This window comes from Electrona antarctica, assembly GCF_951216825.1.
Source record: "Electrona antarctica genome assembly, chromosome: 24".
Taxonomy (NCBI): domain Eukaryota; kingdom Metazoa; phylum Chordata; class Actinopteri; order Myctophiformes; family Myctophidae; genus Electrona; species Electrona antarctica.
Window position 1 is genome coordinate 6,436,087 of NC_136803.1, and position 20,034 is coordinate 6,456,120.

The following is a 20,034-nucleotide window of genomic DNA, read 5'->3' on the forward strand; positions in this document are numbered from 1 at the left end:
AGACAGTATGGAGACCGAATAAGGAGTCAACAAGATATTAAATCTTAATGTGGCGTCAGGAAATCCATAATATAAGTATGATAAAATAATATAAAGGATAATATAGGGCTGAGATGATTAGGCACGTGGATGGTGACATGACATAAATAGGATAAGGAGAACAACCCGGAGTAAACAGGCAGTAGGCTAAGAGTAAAATGATAAAAAGGGCAAGATGACCAAATATGACCTATATGGAACACGGTCTGGGCCCAAGTTCTATCTGAGTTGACCAACATAATATGATGGAATGGCCAACTTGACATGACGTGTAAACAACATGTCAGAATTTATCTATCAGACAGTATATGCAATGTGTGGCCCTCTGGAGTGAGTGTGGAACTACGTAATGGCCCTCTTCATCTTCAAAGTTGCCCACCCCTGGTGACTGGTGTATGGACACATGCAGTGCTGTGCACATACAGGTCCCCATTAGGATGTGGAGCAGGTGCTTTACGCTTCCATTGACTGCCTCGACTGTGGGTGGGTCGATACCAAGTATACCAAGTATTCTTTTAATCCATTGAGACCTGGAACGCATCCATGTCACGTTAGCGTTAGCGTTTTAAACATTATGTTATAATTTAGCTATTGAAAAATAGCAGATCTACAAGCTCATAGCGCGCCACCGAGTGGCGCGCTATGAACTTGTAGATCTGCTATTTTTGAAAAATCGTTAAAATGTGCCTCAAATCTTTCCGAAAATTGTCATGATTTAGAAAACTTTTTTTTTTTTAAATTTCGACGTCAGGCCTGAATGGGTTAAAAGAGTGGAAATAACGGCACTTGAAAAGACAATATACAATTATGGCTATTGTGTTTCAGTCACGCAGAGCCTTCACACACGCCTCTTTTTTATCGGTACCTAACCGCTCCAACTAACAGCTATGTGTGTCTGTCTGTCCGTCCGTCCCCATGTACGTATCCGCTTGTACGGCAATACCGCCGGGTGACCACTGAGTGTCACTGTTGAGCAGCCGCACGCACGCACGCACGCACGCACGCACGCACGCACGCACGCACGCACGCACGCACGCACGCACGCACGCACGCACACACACACACACACACACACACACACACACACACACACACACACACACGTCGTTCTTCATGGAAGCTTAGACCATGTTGGATGTGTGGGCTTTTGGGATAATGGAGCCCCTGGCGTCAGGCCACGGAGTTGAAAATGTTTATACAATTTCTTAGCTGGACAGATTTGACTGAATATGTTTCCACATATTCAATCCATTGTATACAGTTTGGTCATGATTCGCCAAAACTGGAGTGGTTTCGGAGCATAGACTCATATTTTCAACAATCTTTAATTGTAGTCAAAACTTCCAAAAAATGTATTTCCCCCTGGAATCAGAATTTCCCCACAAATGTTTTGACCCTGCAGGTGAATTGGTCTCATATATCGGTTATTTAATGACCAGTTCAAGTAGAATCTCATAACTCAACAGGGTCAAAAGGACAAAAAAACGGAGACAATGTACGTTCTATGTTCTGTCCGGCCACAATCTTGCTAGCAGCTTTTAGCATGGATTGCAAAGGTCTCTGCCACCAGTAGGGGAAAAACTATAGTAGCATCCGCATGAACCTGCAGAGGGCGATAAAGAGGAGAGATAACCATGAACCTGCAATAAATTAAAACAAAGCACTTCAAGCATGTGGAACACGGACGTTGAGCTGCTTTAAACACATACCTTGACCGGTTTGGCACTGATTCTGATCTTGCCCCAGGATACAGCCTCGTCAGGTCTGGCCCCAGAGTCGGAGCCATCGAACTCCTGAGCTGTGTTCACATACACGGAATAGTCGGCTCCGTCTCTCTGGAAGGAAAATAAAATAACATGAACAAGGGACAAAAGGATTGTAAAAGAGAGAACAAGACAGGTGAAGGTTTAATACTGTACATTGCATATGATTATTACTACGGTAATTTACATGGCAATTAGCATTGAGTATGTGATGTTTGGCCACGCCTCCTCCCAGGAGGATCACGCCTGTCTTCTCGGACACCACCGCCGTGTAATTCATCTGAAAGACGTCTGGAAGGACAACACACATTTCATTTGATTCATGTTTAGGCTACAATGGCAGACAGGAAACCTTGGTAAGCAGTGGTGGAAAGTAATTAAGTACATTTACTTAAGTACTATACTTAAGTACAATTTTGAGGTATTTGTTCTTTACTTGAGTATTTCCAATTTCCAATACTTCTACTCCACACTTCAGCCCTATACATTTGGGCCATTTGAAAACAGCAGATTAAGGCCCGACTCACACCTTTACATCTAGCATACAACATTGATGCATGCTTGTTGTATGAGATGTATAGCTGATGCAAGCTCGCAATGCATTTCCAATGGGAGTCTCATGGTTTGACACAACATTTGTGTTGTATGGCTTTCGGCTGTGTTTCAACTGCCCCCCTCCCCCTCATACAACACAAATGTTAAAACCATGTGACTCCCATTGGAAATGCATTGCGAGCTTGCATCAGCTACAGTATACATCTCATACAACAAGCATACATCAATCTGTTGTGCATGTGTGAGTCGGGCCTATGTGAATTCACTGAAGATACCTTTAAGTAAAAAAGAAATCACACCCGTGTGAACTGAGTGGTGTAAGGTATTATATAGCCTGATCAGCTGTGGTCTGACGTAATGTATGACGTAATGAAATCACACCCGTGTGAACTGAGTGACCATAGCAACCATGCTCATTTTTTTGGTACGAACAAACACATGGACACGTAAACTAACAAAGCCAGTTGTTGGAGTGGTTTACACCACTCAAAAAGGGTGTACTTTTTCCACCACTGTTGGTAAACTACTGTGACTATAGCAAGGACCTCTTCTTACCCTCCACTAACTAAACTACTGTGACTATAGCAAGGACCTCTTCTTACCCTCCACTGTTGGTAAACTACTGTGACTATAGCAAGGACCTCTTCTTACCCTCCACTAACTAAACTACTGTGACTATAGCAAGGACCTCTTCTTACCCTCCACTAAGTCCAGCACCAAGCCAGGCTTCTGTATTGAGTAATGAAAGAGTAAGTCTCCCAATGCGCCGTCTGTTAACGCAGGACTGAACACTGGGATGTTATTCTGAAACAAACAAAGACACAACAAGTGCATTATGTAAACCAGCTTTGCCTAAAAAGCTGGTTTCTGGTGTGTGTGTCAACACTGAGGATCAAGAGAAGACGATGAAGACTAGATACAATTTAAGCTATAACTCCCCCCCCCCCCCCCCCCCCCCCCCCTCTTGCCTTGGAGAGGTCCACGGTGGTTTACAACCTCCCGGACCACTCCAGGCAACCCCAACATGTCAATTATTCACCATCCACTTTAAAGTGTTCCCTCTAATCATGTCAACAAGCTCACCCTGTAGGCCCAGTAGCAGACAGAGACTCACCACATAGGCCCAGTAGCAGACAGAGACTCACCACATAGGCCCAGTAGCAGACAGAGACTCACCACATAGGCCCAGTAGCAGACAGAGACTCACCACATAGGCCCAGTAGCAGACAGAGACTCACCACATAGGCCCAGTAGCAGACAGAGACTCACCACATAGGCCCAGTAGCAGACAGAGACTCACCATGTAGGTCCAGTAGCAGACAGAGACTCACCACGTAGGCCCAGTAGCAGACAGAGACTCACCACGTATAGGCCCAGTAGCAGACAGAGACTCACCATGTAGGTCCAGTAGCAGACAGAGACTCACCACGTAGGCCCAGTAGCAGACAGAGACTCACCACATAGGCCCAGTAGCAGACAGAGACTCACCACGTAGGCCCAGTAGCAGACAGAGACTCACCACGTAGGCCCAGTAGCAGACAGAGAGACTCACCACGTCGTAGGCCCAGTAGCAGACAGAGACTCACCATGTAGGCCCAGTAGCAGACAGAGACTCACCACGTAGGCCCAGTAGCAGACAGAGACTCACCATGTAGGTCCAGTAGCAGACAGAGAGACTCACCACGTCGTAGGCCCAGTAGCAGACAGAGACTCACCATGTAGGCCCAGTAGCAGACAGAGACTCACCACATAGGCCCAGTAGCAGACAGAGACTCACCACATAGGCCCAGTAGCAGACAGAGACTCACCACGTAGGCCCAGTAGCAGACAGAGACTCACCACGTAGGCCCAGTAGCAGACAGAGACTCACCACGTATAGGCCCAGTAGCAGACAGAGACTCACCACGTAGGCCCAGTAGCAGACAGAGACTCACCACGTAGGCCCAGTAGCAGACAGAGACTCACCACGTAGGCCCAGTAGCAGACAGAGACTCACCACGTATAGGCCCAGTAGCAGACAGAGACTCACCACGTAGGCCCAGTAGCAGACAGAGACTCACCACGCCGTAGGCCCAGTAGCAGACAGAGACTCACCACGTATAGGCCCAGTAGCAGACAGAGACTCACCACATAGGCCCAGTAGCAGACAGAGACTCACCACATAGGCCCAGTAGCAGACAGAGACTCACCACATAGGCCCAGTAGCAGACAGAGACTCACCATGTAGGCCCAGTAGCAGACAGAGACTCACCACGTCGTAGGCCCAGTAGCAGACAGAGACTCACCACATAGGCCCAGTAGCAGACAGAGACTCACCACATAGGCCCAGTAGCAGACAGAGACTCACCACGTCGTAGGCCCAGTAGCAGACAGAGACTCACCACATAGGCCCAGTAGCAGACAGAGACTCACCACATAGGCCCAGTAGCAGACAGAGACTCACCATGTAGGCCCAGTAGCAGACAGAGACTCACCACATAGGCCCAGTAGCAGACAGAGACTCACCATGTAGGCCCAGTAGCAGACAGAGACTCACCACATAGGCCCAGTAGCAGACAGAGACTCACCACGTAGGCCCAGTAGCAGACAGAGACTCACCACGTAGGCCCAGTAGCAGACAGAGACTCACCACGTCGTAGGCCCAGTAGCAGACAGAGACTCACCACGTATAGGCCCAGTAGCAGACAGAGACTCACCATGTAGGCCCAGTAGCAGACAGAGAGACTCACCACGTGTAGGCCCAGTAGCAGACAGAGACTCACCACGTAGGCCCAGTAGCAGACAGAGACTCACCACATAGGCCCAGTAGCAGACAGAGACTCACCACGTAGGCCCAGTAGCAGACAGAGACTCACCACGTAGGCCCAGTAGCAGACAGAGAGACTCACCACGTCGTAGGCCCAGTAGCAGACAGAGACTCACCACATAGGCCCAGTAGCAGACAGAGACTCACCACATAGGCCCAGTAGCAGACAGAGACTCACCACGTGTAGGCCCAGTAGCAGACAGAGACTCACCATGTAGGCCCAGTAGCAGACAGAGACTCACCACGTAGGCCCAGTAGCAGACAGAGACTCACCATGTAGGTCCAGTAGCAGACAGAGAGACTCACCACGTCGTAGGCCCAGTAGCAGACAGAGACTCACCATGTAGGCCCAGTAGCAGACAGAGACTCACCACATAGGCCCAGTAGCAGACAGAGACTCACCACATAGGCCCAGTAGCAGACAGAGACTCACCACGTAGGCCCAGTAGCAGACAGAGACTCACCACGTAGGCCCAGTAGCAGACAGAGACTCACCATGTAGGCCCAGTAGCAGACAGAGACTCACCACGTAGGCCCAGTAGCAGACAGAGACTCACCACGTATAGGCCCAGTAGCAGACAGAGACTCACCACGTAGGCCCAGTAGCAGACAGAGACTCACCACGTAGGCCCAGTAGCAGACAGAGACTCACCACGTAGGCCCAGTAGCAGACAGAGACTCACCACGTATAGGCCCAGTAGCAGACAGAGACTCACCACGTAGGCCCAGTAGCAGACAGAGACTCACCACGCCGTAGGCCCAGTAGCAGACAGAGACTCACCACGTATAGGCCCAGTAGCAGACAGAGACTCACCACATAGGCCCAGTAGCAGACAGAGACTCACCACATAGGCCCAGTAGCAGACAGAGACTCACCACATAGGCCCAGTAGCAGACAGAGACTCACCATGTAGGCCCAGTAGCAGACAGAGACTCACCACGTCGTAGGCCCAGTAGCAGACAGAGACTCACCACATAGGCCCAGTAGCAGACAGAGACTCACCACATAGGCCCAGTAGCAGACAGAGACTCACCACGTCGTAGGCCCAGTAGCAGACAGAGACTCACCACATAGGCCCAGTAGCAGACAGAGACTCACCACATAGGCCCAGTAGCAGACAGAGACTCACCACATAGGCCCAGTAGCAGACAGAGACTCACCACATAGGCCCAGTAGCAGACAGAGACTCACCATGTAGGCCCAGTAGCAGACAGAGACTCACCACATAGGCCCAGTAGCAGACAGAGACTCACCATGTAGGCCCAGTAGCAGACAGAGACTCACCACATAGGCCCAGTAGCAGACAGAGACTCACCACGTAGGCCCAGTAGCAGACAGAGACTCACCACGTAGGCCCAGTAGCAGACAGAGACTCACCACGTCGTAGGCCCAGTAGCAGACAGAGACTCACCACGTCGTAGGCCCAGTAGCAGACAGAGACTCACCACGTATAGGCCCAGTAGCAGACAGAGACTCACCATGTAGGCCCAGTAGCAGACAGAGAGACTCACCACGTGTAGGCCCAGTAGCAGACAGAGACTCACCACGTAGGCCCAGTAGCAGACAGAGACTCACCACATAAGCCCAGTAGCAGACAGAGACTCACCACGTACGCCCAGTAGCAGACAGAGGCACGATTGTTGATCTCCTTGCCCAACCGGTGGATCATCCTGGATGGTGTCCAATGGATACCCTAAGATAAAAAGAAAAATATATCTATAAATATATGTCATTATTGTTGGGGGACCATCATCTGATGACGTTTAGCCTCTCAGACCCAAAACTAAAGAATATCATTGGATACGATTTTGTGCACAATTCCATGCTGTATTGATGTGGTACCACAGGAGATTTAACAGGCAAACGTTGATCAAATATAATTGTGTGGATGTAAATGTAAATGTAGCAAGGCAGGATTGCAGGTGTTTATTAAACATTGTTTAACACTCTCAAGAGTTAAAGATGTATGAGGGTCCATTTGGTTACCAACTCTCCATCATTTAGTTGGGGACCATTACATGGCTGGAACCTCCTCCAGGACCACAAGTTGAAAACCGTTTGAATTTCGTCCTCTGCATTTTTACCCATCCTAACGATTATCGTTGCATTATTACTGCAGTTCCGGGGAGCGTTTGTTTTGCTCGGGGACACTTTGACACAGCCTAAGGTGTCGCTCACACATAAAAGACAGGGTGCTCTCTCGCTGTCCTTGGGGGAGAGGGGGGGGCAGCGCAGCTCGCAATTCATTTTCAATGGGAGTCACGTGGTTTAGACAAGACAAGCTTGCTCCGTGGCTTTCTTCTGCGAAGTTCCCCCCCCCCCCCCCCCTCCCCCCAACACAGCCACCAGTCTACCTGGTTTTAAGGTATACACATACGCATGGACCACACTCCACTCATCCATACATTGAAAAACTAGTCTGAAACCTATTACCTACCATTTATTCACACATCATCGTTGTTTATGTTCTATTTACTTGGCATTTAAGTTAAAATTTTACTTGAATGACTGGAATTGGAAGTTCTAAGGTTAGGCTACTGCTACATGAACTCACCACAGTGTCCTGCTCTTGATGCATTTGTTCTAAGATGGGCTTCAGCCATTTCTCAAACATGCAGTAGTTTTCCTCGGGCAAGAGTAGGTTCCCTATTCTGCACACAGAAGTGACACACACAACACAAGTATAGAAAGGATGCTTGCATCAGCTTTTTACAAAACTAACATGTCATCCACATGGTAAAAAAACACACCTGTGTGAAGTGAGGGGCGCTCTTATGATTATACATCATCTCATGAACAACTAAATGTATGTGATTGGTTGGTTAAATTTACGTCATATTTGACCTAATTCCTCCTTTCATTGTCAATGGAAAATATGTGGGGACAAAAGCTGTATATAGGAGCTAAAAATAACAATTTAAACATAAATATACTTGTTATACGTCATAATTTCCACTTTCCCTCCTCAAGATATATTGATATATGAGTTATTTCAATGTAATTGCAGGGCACATCCAACCTGTTGAGTCCTTCCTGATACAGATCCTTGCCAGGCAGAGCAAAGTCTCCCATGTACGTGTCACCGAGGCACTTGATCAGATCCTCCTCTATACCTCCGGCTGTGGTCACCATCACATCCACCTAAGAAATAGATCAGATCAGATCAGATCCTCCTCTATGCCTCCGGCTGTGGTCACCATCACATCCACCTAAGAAATAGATCAGATCAGATCAGATCCTCCTCTATACCTCCCGCTGTGGTCACCATCACATCCACCTAAGAAATAGGGGTCGAAAAACGCGATTTTGAATGCCACAATATTAAAATCGGTTCGGTTAATGTTCAGAATACATTTTTATTATTTATTATACAATTATATTCATGAATTCATTCATTCATGCCAGAAAGACTGACTGACGTTATCTGTGTGATTTCCGTGGTCTATATTGTTTAGAATTGTTTTAACATCTTCTACTATAATAAAAGCAATATAACTTGGGAAACAAATCGCAATAAATCACAATATCGAAAAGCAATATAATTAAGAATCGCAATATAAATAGAATCGGCACCCTAATTTGCTCAAAGATCTGTTATTTTCATTGAGATGCACCATTGCGTGACAAGACAAATTCGCTTTTAAGACCTTCAAAACAATGTTTTGAGTGGCTCCTATGTGGAGCAATGTGTGTATGTATGTGTAGTTGTGTACGTACGTGTCCGTGCTGTAACAGAACACACACACACACACACACACACACACACACACACACACACACAAACAGGCCAGGGAGGAGTACAGTACAGTACAGTACAGTACAGTACAGTACAGTACAGTACAGTACAGTACAGTACAGTACAGTACAGGTCTGATTTCCGTTGTACTGTACCATTTTGTGCTCTGCTAGGTAGCGGATGCTCTCCCTGACTCCGGAGCTGATCATGTTGGAGGTGTAACCGAGGAAGATGGTACAAGCTGTCCGGCAGGGAGGACTGGAGGATGGTGTCATTTCACTTCTTTCCACTAACTCCATCGGCTCCAAACGTTTCTCTATCTGTGTGTGTGTGTGTGTGTGTGTGTGTGTGTGTGTGTGTGTGTGTGTGTGTGTGTGTGTGTGTGTGTGTGTGTGTGTGTGTGTGTGTGTGTGTGTGTGTGTGTGTGTGTGTGTGTGTGTGTGCGTGCGTGCGTGCGTGCGTGCGTGCGTGCGTGTGGTGTGGACGGAAAAGCAACACCACGTTATAAAGCAAATTCGAAAAAGCTTCAAATTCGACACACACACCACTACACAGAGCAGTGCCCGGCCTTGAGTCGGTCGGATACACGGTTGTCCAGAACCGCCACAAAAGGTTCTGGTCAGGCTCTGCCAGTAGTGGACCTAATGAGCCTAAGTCACCACACCTTTGCAATTTCCAGGCTCTGCCAGAGCCAATTGATTGCCATGGTAACCGCAGCCTTATTCCCCACACCTGCTACTTGATTCCCTAGTCAGTCCACTTTTCACAGTCAGTTTGCACTCCTCGGACATTCTCCACACATTCTCCACAGACGTTTACCACTGCACAAGGACTTACAGACAGACAGATGGTTCAAACTGCAGGTACTATTGATATAACGGGTATATTGCATATAGGATGGGGTATGTTTTCCCGGTTTTCATCGTTCCCAAGTGGGCTGGGTCTAGTATTCTATAATGAGAAGTGGCTGCAACCAACTTCAGATACTCCAATGTATACGTAAGGCAGTGGTTCCCACACTTTTCAGGTTGAGACCCAAAAGAGAGATTAGGCGTTTGCCCGAGACCCAAACTAGTGAAAATAGATCTACAAGCGTGCAAGCTTGTCGATTTTCAATACTTCTTAATTATTATAAATTGCATTTCAAATTTCTAAGATTTGTTTGTTTTAAAAAATCTTTTACATTTTGTTTTTTTCAATTTTCTTTTGAAATATATATATTTTTTTTTAATGTAGGAAAAGTTGTGACCCACTTTTTAGGAAACAGTGCTGTAAGATACTACAAACTTTCTTCAACCACAGTACAGAGAAGGTGATAATGGCTGAGAAGGAGTTATTTATTAACAAATACCCAGTGGTAAAATGTAATTCCAAACAATAATGGTGTGTCAATCCCTTGATGCTATACAGTACGCAGAGGAATGTCTTTATAGCCTGATAAAGTTCTGCTTGTAAAAGCTTGATGATACAGTCTGTGATTCTCTAGTCTACTCCCCAATGTTTGACAAACATTTAACAAAACAGACCACAGGTCCACTGTGGGCACTCTGGAAAGTTGCCAGTATTTTTATTGGAAGATAAAGAAAGATTAGTAATAAGAAAGATTAGAAACAGCATCAGCAAAATAAGTAATGCCACTTATTGCTCCATGCCATGTGCCGTGAAAACATTTGTATGATGTGATGGTGGGTGTGCTTAACCAATCCAAACAAGGTGTTGCAACGAGTTTGTGGATCTGCAGTTTTTTGAATATTTATACTTACTTTTGCAGAATGTTCACCTATATATTGACATGACATCAGGGTCGTGCAGAGAGCACTGAGGGGGCAGGGGCTCAAACTCCAGAAAAGGGCACATGTGTGCGCGCGCGTAGCGCGCCGATTTTTGGGGTGGTCTTTTTGTGGAGTCTGTCCCTTGTGCCATTTCATGTCATTGGACAGTAAAATAAGCAATATGTTCTCATTAGTCTGAAACTAAAACTGACTGATGGCAGATTAAAAGATAATTCATTATGATAGTGGAATTATCATTACTTGTCAAATGTTTGTCTTGAAGGGCCAATGGCACACATAAGCCCTTATTTGCCCCCCACACAAGCCCTTATTGGCCCACCACCTCTGCACGTGCCTGCATGACATGACACATGATGGGTTTAAATGATTTCGGCATCAACCAAGTGTGCAGGTGTGTTATGCCAGCATTCTCACCATTTTGTTGATCTCTTCGATGGCCAAACCCACATTAGTAGCCTGGAAGCCTGTGGTCAGGAAGGAGCGGAGCAGAGCCCGGTGGTCCACTCCCTGGTTGAAGTCGTATCCACGTACCTCCTCGTACCCGTCAAGCTTTGGCCGACTGAAAGGCCTGTAACAAGGCTCACGCGTAAAAGCCTCCCACTTCGATAAGCCGTTTTCTGCCATTTTCATTGGAATATCAAAATACTTCTGCAGACAGGAAAACATAATAATACTAATAATACTACTAATAAAAAACAGTGGGTTCATCGTGTATAAAACAATTTGTCAAAATTATGATATAAAAGCGGCTTCTAATATTCTTAGGAAATATCACGTGGAAAGATCAAGAATTTAGATCAGCACTTCTATTCACTTCTATGGGAAGTTTGTAACACCAGTCACTTATTTTCAGAATATTAACGTATTATATATATTTATATGTTAATGCATAAGATATTCACAACAAGCTATGAGTTGCTATCAGTGGCTATCAGTTACAGTAGTTGTTATCTGCATTGGTCATTCTGCCATTCCCTTCAGTGTGTGTTAATAAAATTAACTTAAAAAAGACAAACTTACTTGTAGAAGTTGTCCTTGACTTTCACACAGCGAGCCGTCCACAACTTTGCCTACTGCATGTAGTACCATCTCCACTGCTAAATATTTATATAATTACAGTTTGTTGTACGGAATTTGCACTGAAGTTGTAGGAATGTGGCCATCTAGCCCAGAGCTACACTGGAGAAAACATCTTTCTACATGTTACACTGGTTTATGTTGTGGGGCACCAATCAGGTTCCAGTTGCAAATATGGCTCAGGTTTATCACCAGAGGCAAAGCAAAGCAAAGCAAAGTTACTATATTTACCCAGGGTAACTGGACTAAGCATCAGATACTTGTTTACAGCCAGGCCCTGCTCATAGAACATTTCATGGTAGTGGTTCGATGCCTTGCTCAAGGGCACTTCAGCGGTGGTAATTTTAACGTGCCGGTCCGGGGATACGAACTGGCGACCTTCCGGTATCAAGACCGCTCCGCAAACCGTTCGGCCACCGCTGCCACTAGCATTCTTTTAATTTGCCCGTTGGAAATGTAGGAAAGGTTCCAGGCCAATATCTATGTAGTGATACTGATAACAGTTTATTGAGAGCTGCCTATATTAGCAGCAGACCTTAAAGGAGAATTCCATATACTAAAAGGCGTTCTTACCTTTCTTTGTAGTTGTTACGTCCCCACCAAAGAGGTCCAGGTGTTATTTTGTGCAAAAGCTCCTTATTGGCTATTTCCCCTACCATAAACCCTAAATGAATTGCATTGAATTGAATGAGAATTGAATGGGGCTATGGGGTGTTGTGCTAATTCGCTTATTTCCATCGCTCAAAATTATTATTTTTTTTGTATATATCCTCTCTTCATAATGTAAATAATATCCCAAGTGGAACACTTTACTACTTATTTCGATGGAAATAATCTGATAGATTAAAAGGCAGGTGGCTTGCACACATCCAGTTCCTGGCTGGTGCCGGACCAGGCTGGACCGGACCTGGCTGGTGCCGGACCAGGCCAAGTACAGTGAAAAGGAGAGAGTCCGCACACAGGATTGCTCCAATGGTGTTCTTTTATTGAAACACCATAGTTAAGACACGACGTTTCAACCGAGCAGTCGAAACGTCGTGCGGACTCTCTTCTTTTCACTTTTCAAAATAAGAATCTAGAGTCCTAGATTTAAAATCTGACAAATTGAGCTCTGATACTTCGTCAGGGCCAGGGGTGCTGCTACCGCTATGATGACTGTAGGTGTCCTGTGCAGACAGGCGACAGCCCTCCTGCAAGTAGTTCTGGAGTTTCCCGGTGGCAGCCAGTAAGAGACCGAAGTAGGGCGGCGATGGTTTGATGGGACGAGAGGTGAACTCAGGATGGTACTGAACCCCCACAAAATATGGATGATCATCCAACTCTATCACCTCCATTCTTTCCCCCTCAATATCTTGACCTACAAAACGAAGGCCCTTCTCTTCAAAGTGACTCTTCAGCCCTGAGTTGACCTCAAAGCGATGTCTGTGTCTTTCATCGACATATTCTGCATCACCGTAAAGCTTACGTAATACACTGTTTTTCGTCTTAAAGACGGTTCGTCTCTTTCCAAGCCTCATGGTCCCACCCATCTGTCCGGAGGTGTGCTCTGGCATATCAATCACCACTGGATGTTTTGTTTCTGGGTCAAACTCGGTGGAATTGGCATCTTCCCATCCCAACACGTTGCGGGCAAATTCACAGACGGCTAATTGCATTCCGAGGCACACCCCTAGGAAGGGTTTCTTCTGTTTCCTGGCCCAGTGGATGGCTTGGATCTTCCCTTCAGTCCCTCGGACACCGAATCCTCCGGGAACCAGGATACCGTCAGCACCGCACAGTTTCTGCCAGGCCTCGTGGTACTTCACTGGCTCCTCCTGCCGCATGGCTGGCTCCAGATCAGCCGAGTCTATACACCTTACCTCCAACTTGTGGCTGATGGCTAGCGCCGAGTGCGCCAATGCCTTGATCACAGAAGCATAGGAGTCCGAGAACTTTGTATACTTTCCAACCAGTGCTATAGAGCAGTGTTCCAGGAGTCCTTCTGACCTGTCGGACATCTCTTTCCATTGGGTCAGCATCTTCCTCGGGTGTGTCTCGGTGGGCATGTTCAGCCGCCGGCTCAAATATCCCACAACGCCCTGGTCCTCCAGGAGGAGAGGAACTCTGTAAATGGAGGAGACGTCGTGCACACAGATGACTTGTTCAGGTTCTACGTGGCAGAACATCGAGATCTTCTCTTTGACATAATTCTCCAGTGCAGTGGTGCAGCGACACACGATCAGATCGGGAGACAACCCGAGTCCTCTCAGTTCCCTGACGCTGTTCTGTGTGGGTTTGGTCTTCTGTTCTCCTGTTGCACTGGGCTGTGGTACGAGGCTGACGTGGATGTTACAGAAGTTCTCCCTCTTCACCTTGAACTGGAACTGCCGGAATGCCTCGATGAAAGGCATGCTCTCGATGTCTCCGACGGTGCCCCCTAGCTCTATGACGCACACCTGTGGTTCGACGTTGTCGTCGTCGACGGGTACTCTGGCCTGCTTCATCACCCACTCCTGAATGGCATCTGTAATATGTGGCACCACCTGTACGGTCTTGCCCAGATAGTCTCCCCTCCTCTCCTTGTTGATGACGGACTGGTAGATCTTTCCGGTGGTCATGTTGTTGTCTCTGGTCAGTCGGATGTCCAGGAAGCGCTCGTAGTTGCCCAGGTCCAGGTCGACCTCGCCCCCGTCGTCTAACACAAACACCTCGCCGTGCTCGTAGGGGGAGAACGTTCCCGCGTCTATGTTGATGTAAGGATCGACCTTGACTGCGGTCACGTGCAAACCACATGACTTGAGGATGGTCCCCACGCTGCTCGCTATGATGCCTTTACCGATGCCCGATATGACCCCTCCGGTGACCAGGATGTACTTCATGATCATACCGTACAACCCCAAGCCTTAATCTATGTGTACTGTGAAACCTTTCCTAAAGTCGCACTGGTTATACTGTATGAACAGATGTGAACAGATGTGAACAGATATGGCATCAGCTATATGACGTCAACAAAGGACCAGAGGTAAGTATGGTGGGATTGAGGAATCTGTACAGCCGTCCCCAGATTGGGGGTAAATTTGTAATTATTCCCGGGGCCATTTGCCCTCTGCGGGCTGTGAAACGTCATGTGGGTCAACCAATAGGAAAACAGTGGAGGGGGCTGTGACGACATGTGTGTCAATACATCATCATCATCATCGAGTAGAGAGCTGCTCGAGCCCACACTGTTTCTAGTTATTAATTACTAGGCCAGTGCCCAAGAATGATGCAAGTTGGAGATCCATGCCCCACCCGGCTATGCAATACCCGTTGTACCCGTGTCAATATATGGAGATTTCTGTATCTCTCTCTCTGTTTCCATTTATTCCTATACAGTATATATATGAAGTTCTGTGTCCCGTTGTACCCGTGTCAGAGTACCCGTTCCAGAGTAAGATATGTAACGCACATCCTCCTTTGGTGCTGAGCCAAAACTGTATAGACAGTCAACATAAAAAGAAGCAGGGGCTCGCAGCTCACTTTAAGATGCTCCAAACTTGTATTCAGCGACAGGCAGGCAGAAACAATTCGACGTTTCGACCTCACGTCTTTGTCAAGTATATTTGATACTTTGATACAAAGACCGTGAGGTCGAAACGTCATATTTGTTCTGCCTGCCTGTTGCTGAATAAAAGTTTGGAGCATCTTAAAGTGAGCTGCGAGCCCCTGCTTCTTTTTAGAGTACCCGTTCCACACATCTGTCTGTGTCCCTTTTATGCCCATATATGGAGATTTCTGTATCTATCTCTCTGTGTCCCTTTATTCCTATGTATGGAGTTCTGTGTCAGGCATGCCCAGAGTGTTGTGATGTCAGGCATGCCCAAATATGTTGCCTTTTGTGGCGGTTCTGGACAACAGCGAATCAGGCTGGAACCCAGGCTACTCCCTGCGGGGGTGTGGAACACGTACTGCACTCCCTGTGGGGGTGTGGAACGCGTGTGGGGCGGTGCGGCGAACGGTTCTCGAGGTACGTGCATTACAGACGTGCAGAGAAAGGTGCATTTATAGATCCTACTACTGTATACTGTACATCCTGGTCCGTCCACCCTGGACGACATCATAGCAACATCATGCCTACATCATAGCAGAAGTGTATAAAGGTACAGACAGCAGAAGTCTTAAATGATTTTGAAGAAATCAATAAGTATTTTAATCATAAGTTTGTCTTACAAGATTAAGATGAGGCTATTGTACTTGCTGCTTCTGCTGGTGGCCAGCACTGTGTTTGCTGCCAGCAATGACAAGAATAATCTTGGGACGGTGGTTGGAATTGACTTGGGGACCACATACTCATGTGTCGGAGTGTTCAAAAACGGCCGTGTTGAGATCATCGCCAATGACCAGGGCAATCGCATCACCTCATCCTACGTGGCCTTCACGGCTGAGGGCGAGCGCTTGATTGGTGACGCTGCCAAGAACCAGATGACCTCCAACCCTGAGAACACGATCTTTGACGCAAAGAGGTTCATCGGCCTCTCCTGGAGTGATCCCTCTGTGCAGAAGGACACCAAGTACCTGCCCTTCGAGGTTCTTGAGAAGAAGACCAAGCCCCATTTTCAGGTGGAAATCAGCAGTGGCCAGAAGAAGATTTTTTCTCCCGAGGAAATCTCTGCGATGGTGCTGACTAAGATGAAGGAGACCGCAGAGGCTTACCTGGGAAAGAAGGTCACACATGCCGTGGTCACCGTACCTGCCTATTTCAATGACGCACAACGCCAGGCCACAAAGGACGCCGGCGTCATTGCCGGACTGAATGTCATAAGGATCATTAACGAGCCGACCGCCGCCGCCATCGCCTACGGTCTCGACAAGAAGGACGGAGAGAAGAACATCGTAGTGTTCGACCTCGGTGGTGGCACCTTTGACGTTTCCCTCCTCACCATCGATAACGGTGTGTTCGAAGTAGTCGCCACCAGCGGTGACACTCACCTGGGAGGTGAAGACTTTGACCAGGCCGTCATGGAGCACTTCATCAAGCTCTACAAGAAGAAGACCGGCAAGGACGTGAGCAAGGACAACCGTGCCGTCCAAAAGCTGCGTCGCGAGGTCGAGAGGGCCAAGAGGACCCTGTCCTCCCAGCACCAAGCCCGTGTGGAGATCGAGTCCTTCTTTGATGGCGGGGACTTCTCCGAGACCCTAACCCGTGCCAAGTTTGAGGAGCTCAACATGGACCTGTTCCGTTCCACAATGAAGCCTGTTCAAAAAGTGTTGAAAGACGCTAAGATGGAGAAGTCTGACATCGATGAGATCGTCTTGGTTGGAGGCTCCACCAGAATCCCTAAAATCCAGCAGCTGGTGAAGGAGTTCTTCAACGGAAAAGAGCCTTCCAGAGGCATCAACCCCGACGAGGCTGTGGCTTACGGAGCTGCCGTGCAAGCTGGAGTGCTGTCTGGAGAGGAGGACACCGGCGACGTGGTTCTTCTTGATGTTTGCCCCCTGACTCTCGGCATCGAGACCGTCGGAGGAGTAATGACCAAGCTGATCCCCAGGAACACTGTGGTGCCCACAAAGAAATCACAGATCTTCTCTACCGCCTCTCACAATCAGGCCGTTGTCACGGTCAACGTCTACGAGGGCGAACGTTCCCTGACCAAGGACAACCACTTGCTGGGCAGCTTTGGTCTGACCGACATCCCTCCTGCACCGCGCGGCGTCCCCCAGATCGAGGTCACCTTCGAGATAGACGTCAATGGCATCCTGCGTGTCTCGGCGGAGGACAAGGCCACGGGCAACAAGAACAAGATCACCATCACCAATGAGCAGAACCGCCTGACGCCCGAGGATATCAAGCGCATGGTGGACGAGGCAGAGCAGTTTGCCGACGAGGACCTGAAGCTGAAGGAGCGCATCGACGCCCGCAACGACCTGGAGGGTTATGCCTACACCCTGAGCGCCCAGATCGGCGACAAGGAGAAGCTCGGTGGCAAGTTGTCAGATGAGGAGAAGGAAGTCATCGAGAAAGCCGTGGCGGATAAAATCAAGTGGATGGAATCTCACCCGGACGCCGGCCTGGATGACTTCCAGGCCAAGAAGAAGGAACTGGAAGAAGTGGTGCAGCCCATTGTTCAAAAGCTTTATGACGGAGCAGCTGGCACCCAATCTGACAGTGGAGAGGGCGAGCAGGAAAATAAGTCATTATAATTATGAAATGGATGAGTTTTAGGCATTAGTGGCACTGTAAATAATGAGGGTTTGATTTGTTGGCGGCCTTCTCTTAACCACTTAAGTAAGCCCTATCGATATAAAAATAGTGAGAATAGCTGATATTCAAGCTCACAATGTGTCGTGAATTGCCATTCACACCCACTCTATTGTGTCACCCACGACTTTGAAAAACACAAAAAGTTGAAATATGGAGATAAATATGTTTCCTTTAAAATATCGTTTGCAATTAACACATTTAGCTGGGGACCCCCTGGAATCCCCCCAGGACCCCACTTTGATGCACTGCATTAGACCATGGACCCCCATTTGATCCTTTTTCCATCATGTTTTTCCTGTTTTAAGCTCTGTGACTGTAAGTACAATGTAAACTCCTCAGTGTCCACTAACTCTGATGCTGCGTTCACACTGGCAACTATACAAATGATACAAGGCTACAAAGAAGCACCATGAGCATCGCTGCATCGCTGACATTGAAGTGCTCATGAACGCGCTCGTCAGCAACAAGCGTGTGTCTGGCGAGTGAGAGATATATACATGGGGTTAAAAAAGAGCACGGAAATTAGAGTTTAGTTTTGCCCTTAAACAAGCAGGAGTTGTGTGAAGAGAGTGACATGATTCAAAGCTACAGGTTACCATTCATTTTCAATGGTAGCCTGCAATATGACATCATTGTTAGGCAGTTTTTCTTTTTTGAGTGGTGCAACCACTCCAAGGAACAGCAATGTCCGTGTTTGTTAACCTATGTGACTATGTTTGTGTGTGACTCATGACTATGAGTACCAGTAGGGGCGCTGTTGTGCCAGAAACAGAGAGAGAGATAGTGCTGCACTGTTGCCAGCTAATGAGAGAGAGAGGGGGGGGGGGGGTGACACGGGTGTGATTTTTCTTTTACGTTAGGGGCGCTAGCCTGTCCTATAGCTTTGTGTGTTTGTGTGTATGAGCACGGAATGCACAGAATGTGATATACTGTATAATGATAAGAATGTCGCTCACTCTATTTTTTTTAAACATCATTTTTGAGGCTATGTCCAGCTTTGTGTGTAGCCCATAGCGATTCGATTCGATTGGCTGAGCACGGAATGTGCTCAGAAAGCCACAGAAAGATATAGCCAGCTTTCTGTGTCTGTGTACCACGGAATGGAGGATAAAAAGTGAGGACACCAGTTATGATTCGCCGGAATGTGACAATGTATGACGATGTATGACGATAAGAACGCCCCTCACTTCACACGAGTGTGATTATTTTTTATTACACTTATTAACGAGAATACAATGTCTTCTATTAGCTGGGATTCATCACATTCCCTGCTCAGCCAATCAATCAGCTGCAGTGCACATTCCCTGCTCAGCCAATCAATCAGCTGAGCACATTCCCTGCTCAGCCAATCAATCAGCTGAGCACATTCTGTGGTTATACAGACACACATACACACAAAGCTGTATGTGCATATAGCGCCGCTCAATTAAGCCTATACCTGTTTTATTGCCAACTATCCCAAAACAACTGATGAAGTTCCCCCACTTCCTCCACATTATTTTATTTACTTCTTTTTTGAGTGGCGCTAGCCCCTATAGCTCCTATATACAGGTTTAATGTTTGTCTTTAGTTCAATGTTTGTTTTGTAAACGCCATTGACATTGAAGGGAAAATGTACGTCATAATGTGCCTCATTATGTCATAATCGTTGGCACCGTTTGTTTTACATCACCATTACATCACCTAATCAACATGAGTTAGACCTTATATTAGCGCCGCTCACTTCAAACGGGTGTGATTTTTGTCTTACAATGTCCAAATGTCCAGATGACAATTGTGAGAAAATCATTAAACCACTTTCAACCTATAGCTGGTTGAAAGGTAGGCCTATATGATTTAAGGCAGCAGGCCAGCAGCATTTGCTCTTCCTTGCACCTACCCAGGGACAAGTGACTTAATTGGACTTGGCTCTTTCCTTTAACCTACCTGTGGAATGTACCATGGACAAGGGAATTGACCTTTAACCTACCTGTGGAATGTACCATGGACAAGGGAATTGACCTTTAACCTACCTGTGGAATGTACCATGGACAAGGGAATTGAC

The 20,034-nt window shown here is 47.2% G+C and overlaps 3 protein-coding genes across 3 annotated transcripts; 1 reads left to right on the forward strand and 2 right to left on the reverse strand.

Annotated features, from left to right (window-relative positions):
• Window positions 1-1,567: 1,567 nt before the first annotated feature.
• LOC306917193 (deoxyhypusine synthase-like) lies at window positions 1,568-11,317 on the reverse strand (the record flags this gene model as incomplete). Its single annotated transcript, XM_079495326.1, has 9 exons — window positions 1,568-1,642; window positions 1,749-1,874; window positions 1,990-2,093; window positions 3,056-3,161; window positions 6,771-6,857; window positions 7,719-7,815; window positions 8,184-8,305; window positions 9,056-9,220; window positions 11,108-11,317. The coding sequence occupies 9 exons, from the start codon at window positions 11,315-11,317 to the stop codon at window positions 1,568-1,570; spliced, it is 1,092 nt and encodes a 363-aa protein (XP_079351452.1).
• Window positions 11,318-12,825: 1,508 nt separating this feature from the next.
• On the reverse strand, window positions 12,826-14,634 carry LOC306917194 (CTP synthase 1-like; the record flags this gene model as incomplete). Its single annotated transcript, XM_079495327.1, has 1 exon — window positions 12,826-14,634. The coding sequence occupies one exon, from the start codon at window positions 14,632-14,634 to the stop codon at window positions 12,826-12,828; it is 1,809 nt and encodes a 602-aa protein (XP_079351453.1).
• Window positions 14,635-15,967: 1,333 nt separating this feature from the next.
• Window positions 15,968-17,929, forward strand: LOC306917195 (endoplasmic reticulum chaperone BiP-like; the record flags this gene model as incomplete). The annotated part of the gene is made up of 1 exon (XM_079495328.1): window positions 15,968-17,929. One exon carries the CDS (start codon window positions 15,968-15,970, stop codon window positions 17,927-17,929), a length of 1,962 nt encoding a protein of 653 aa, XP_079351454.1.
• Window positions 17,930-20,034: the final 2,105 nt, after the last annotated feature.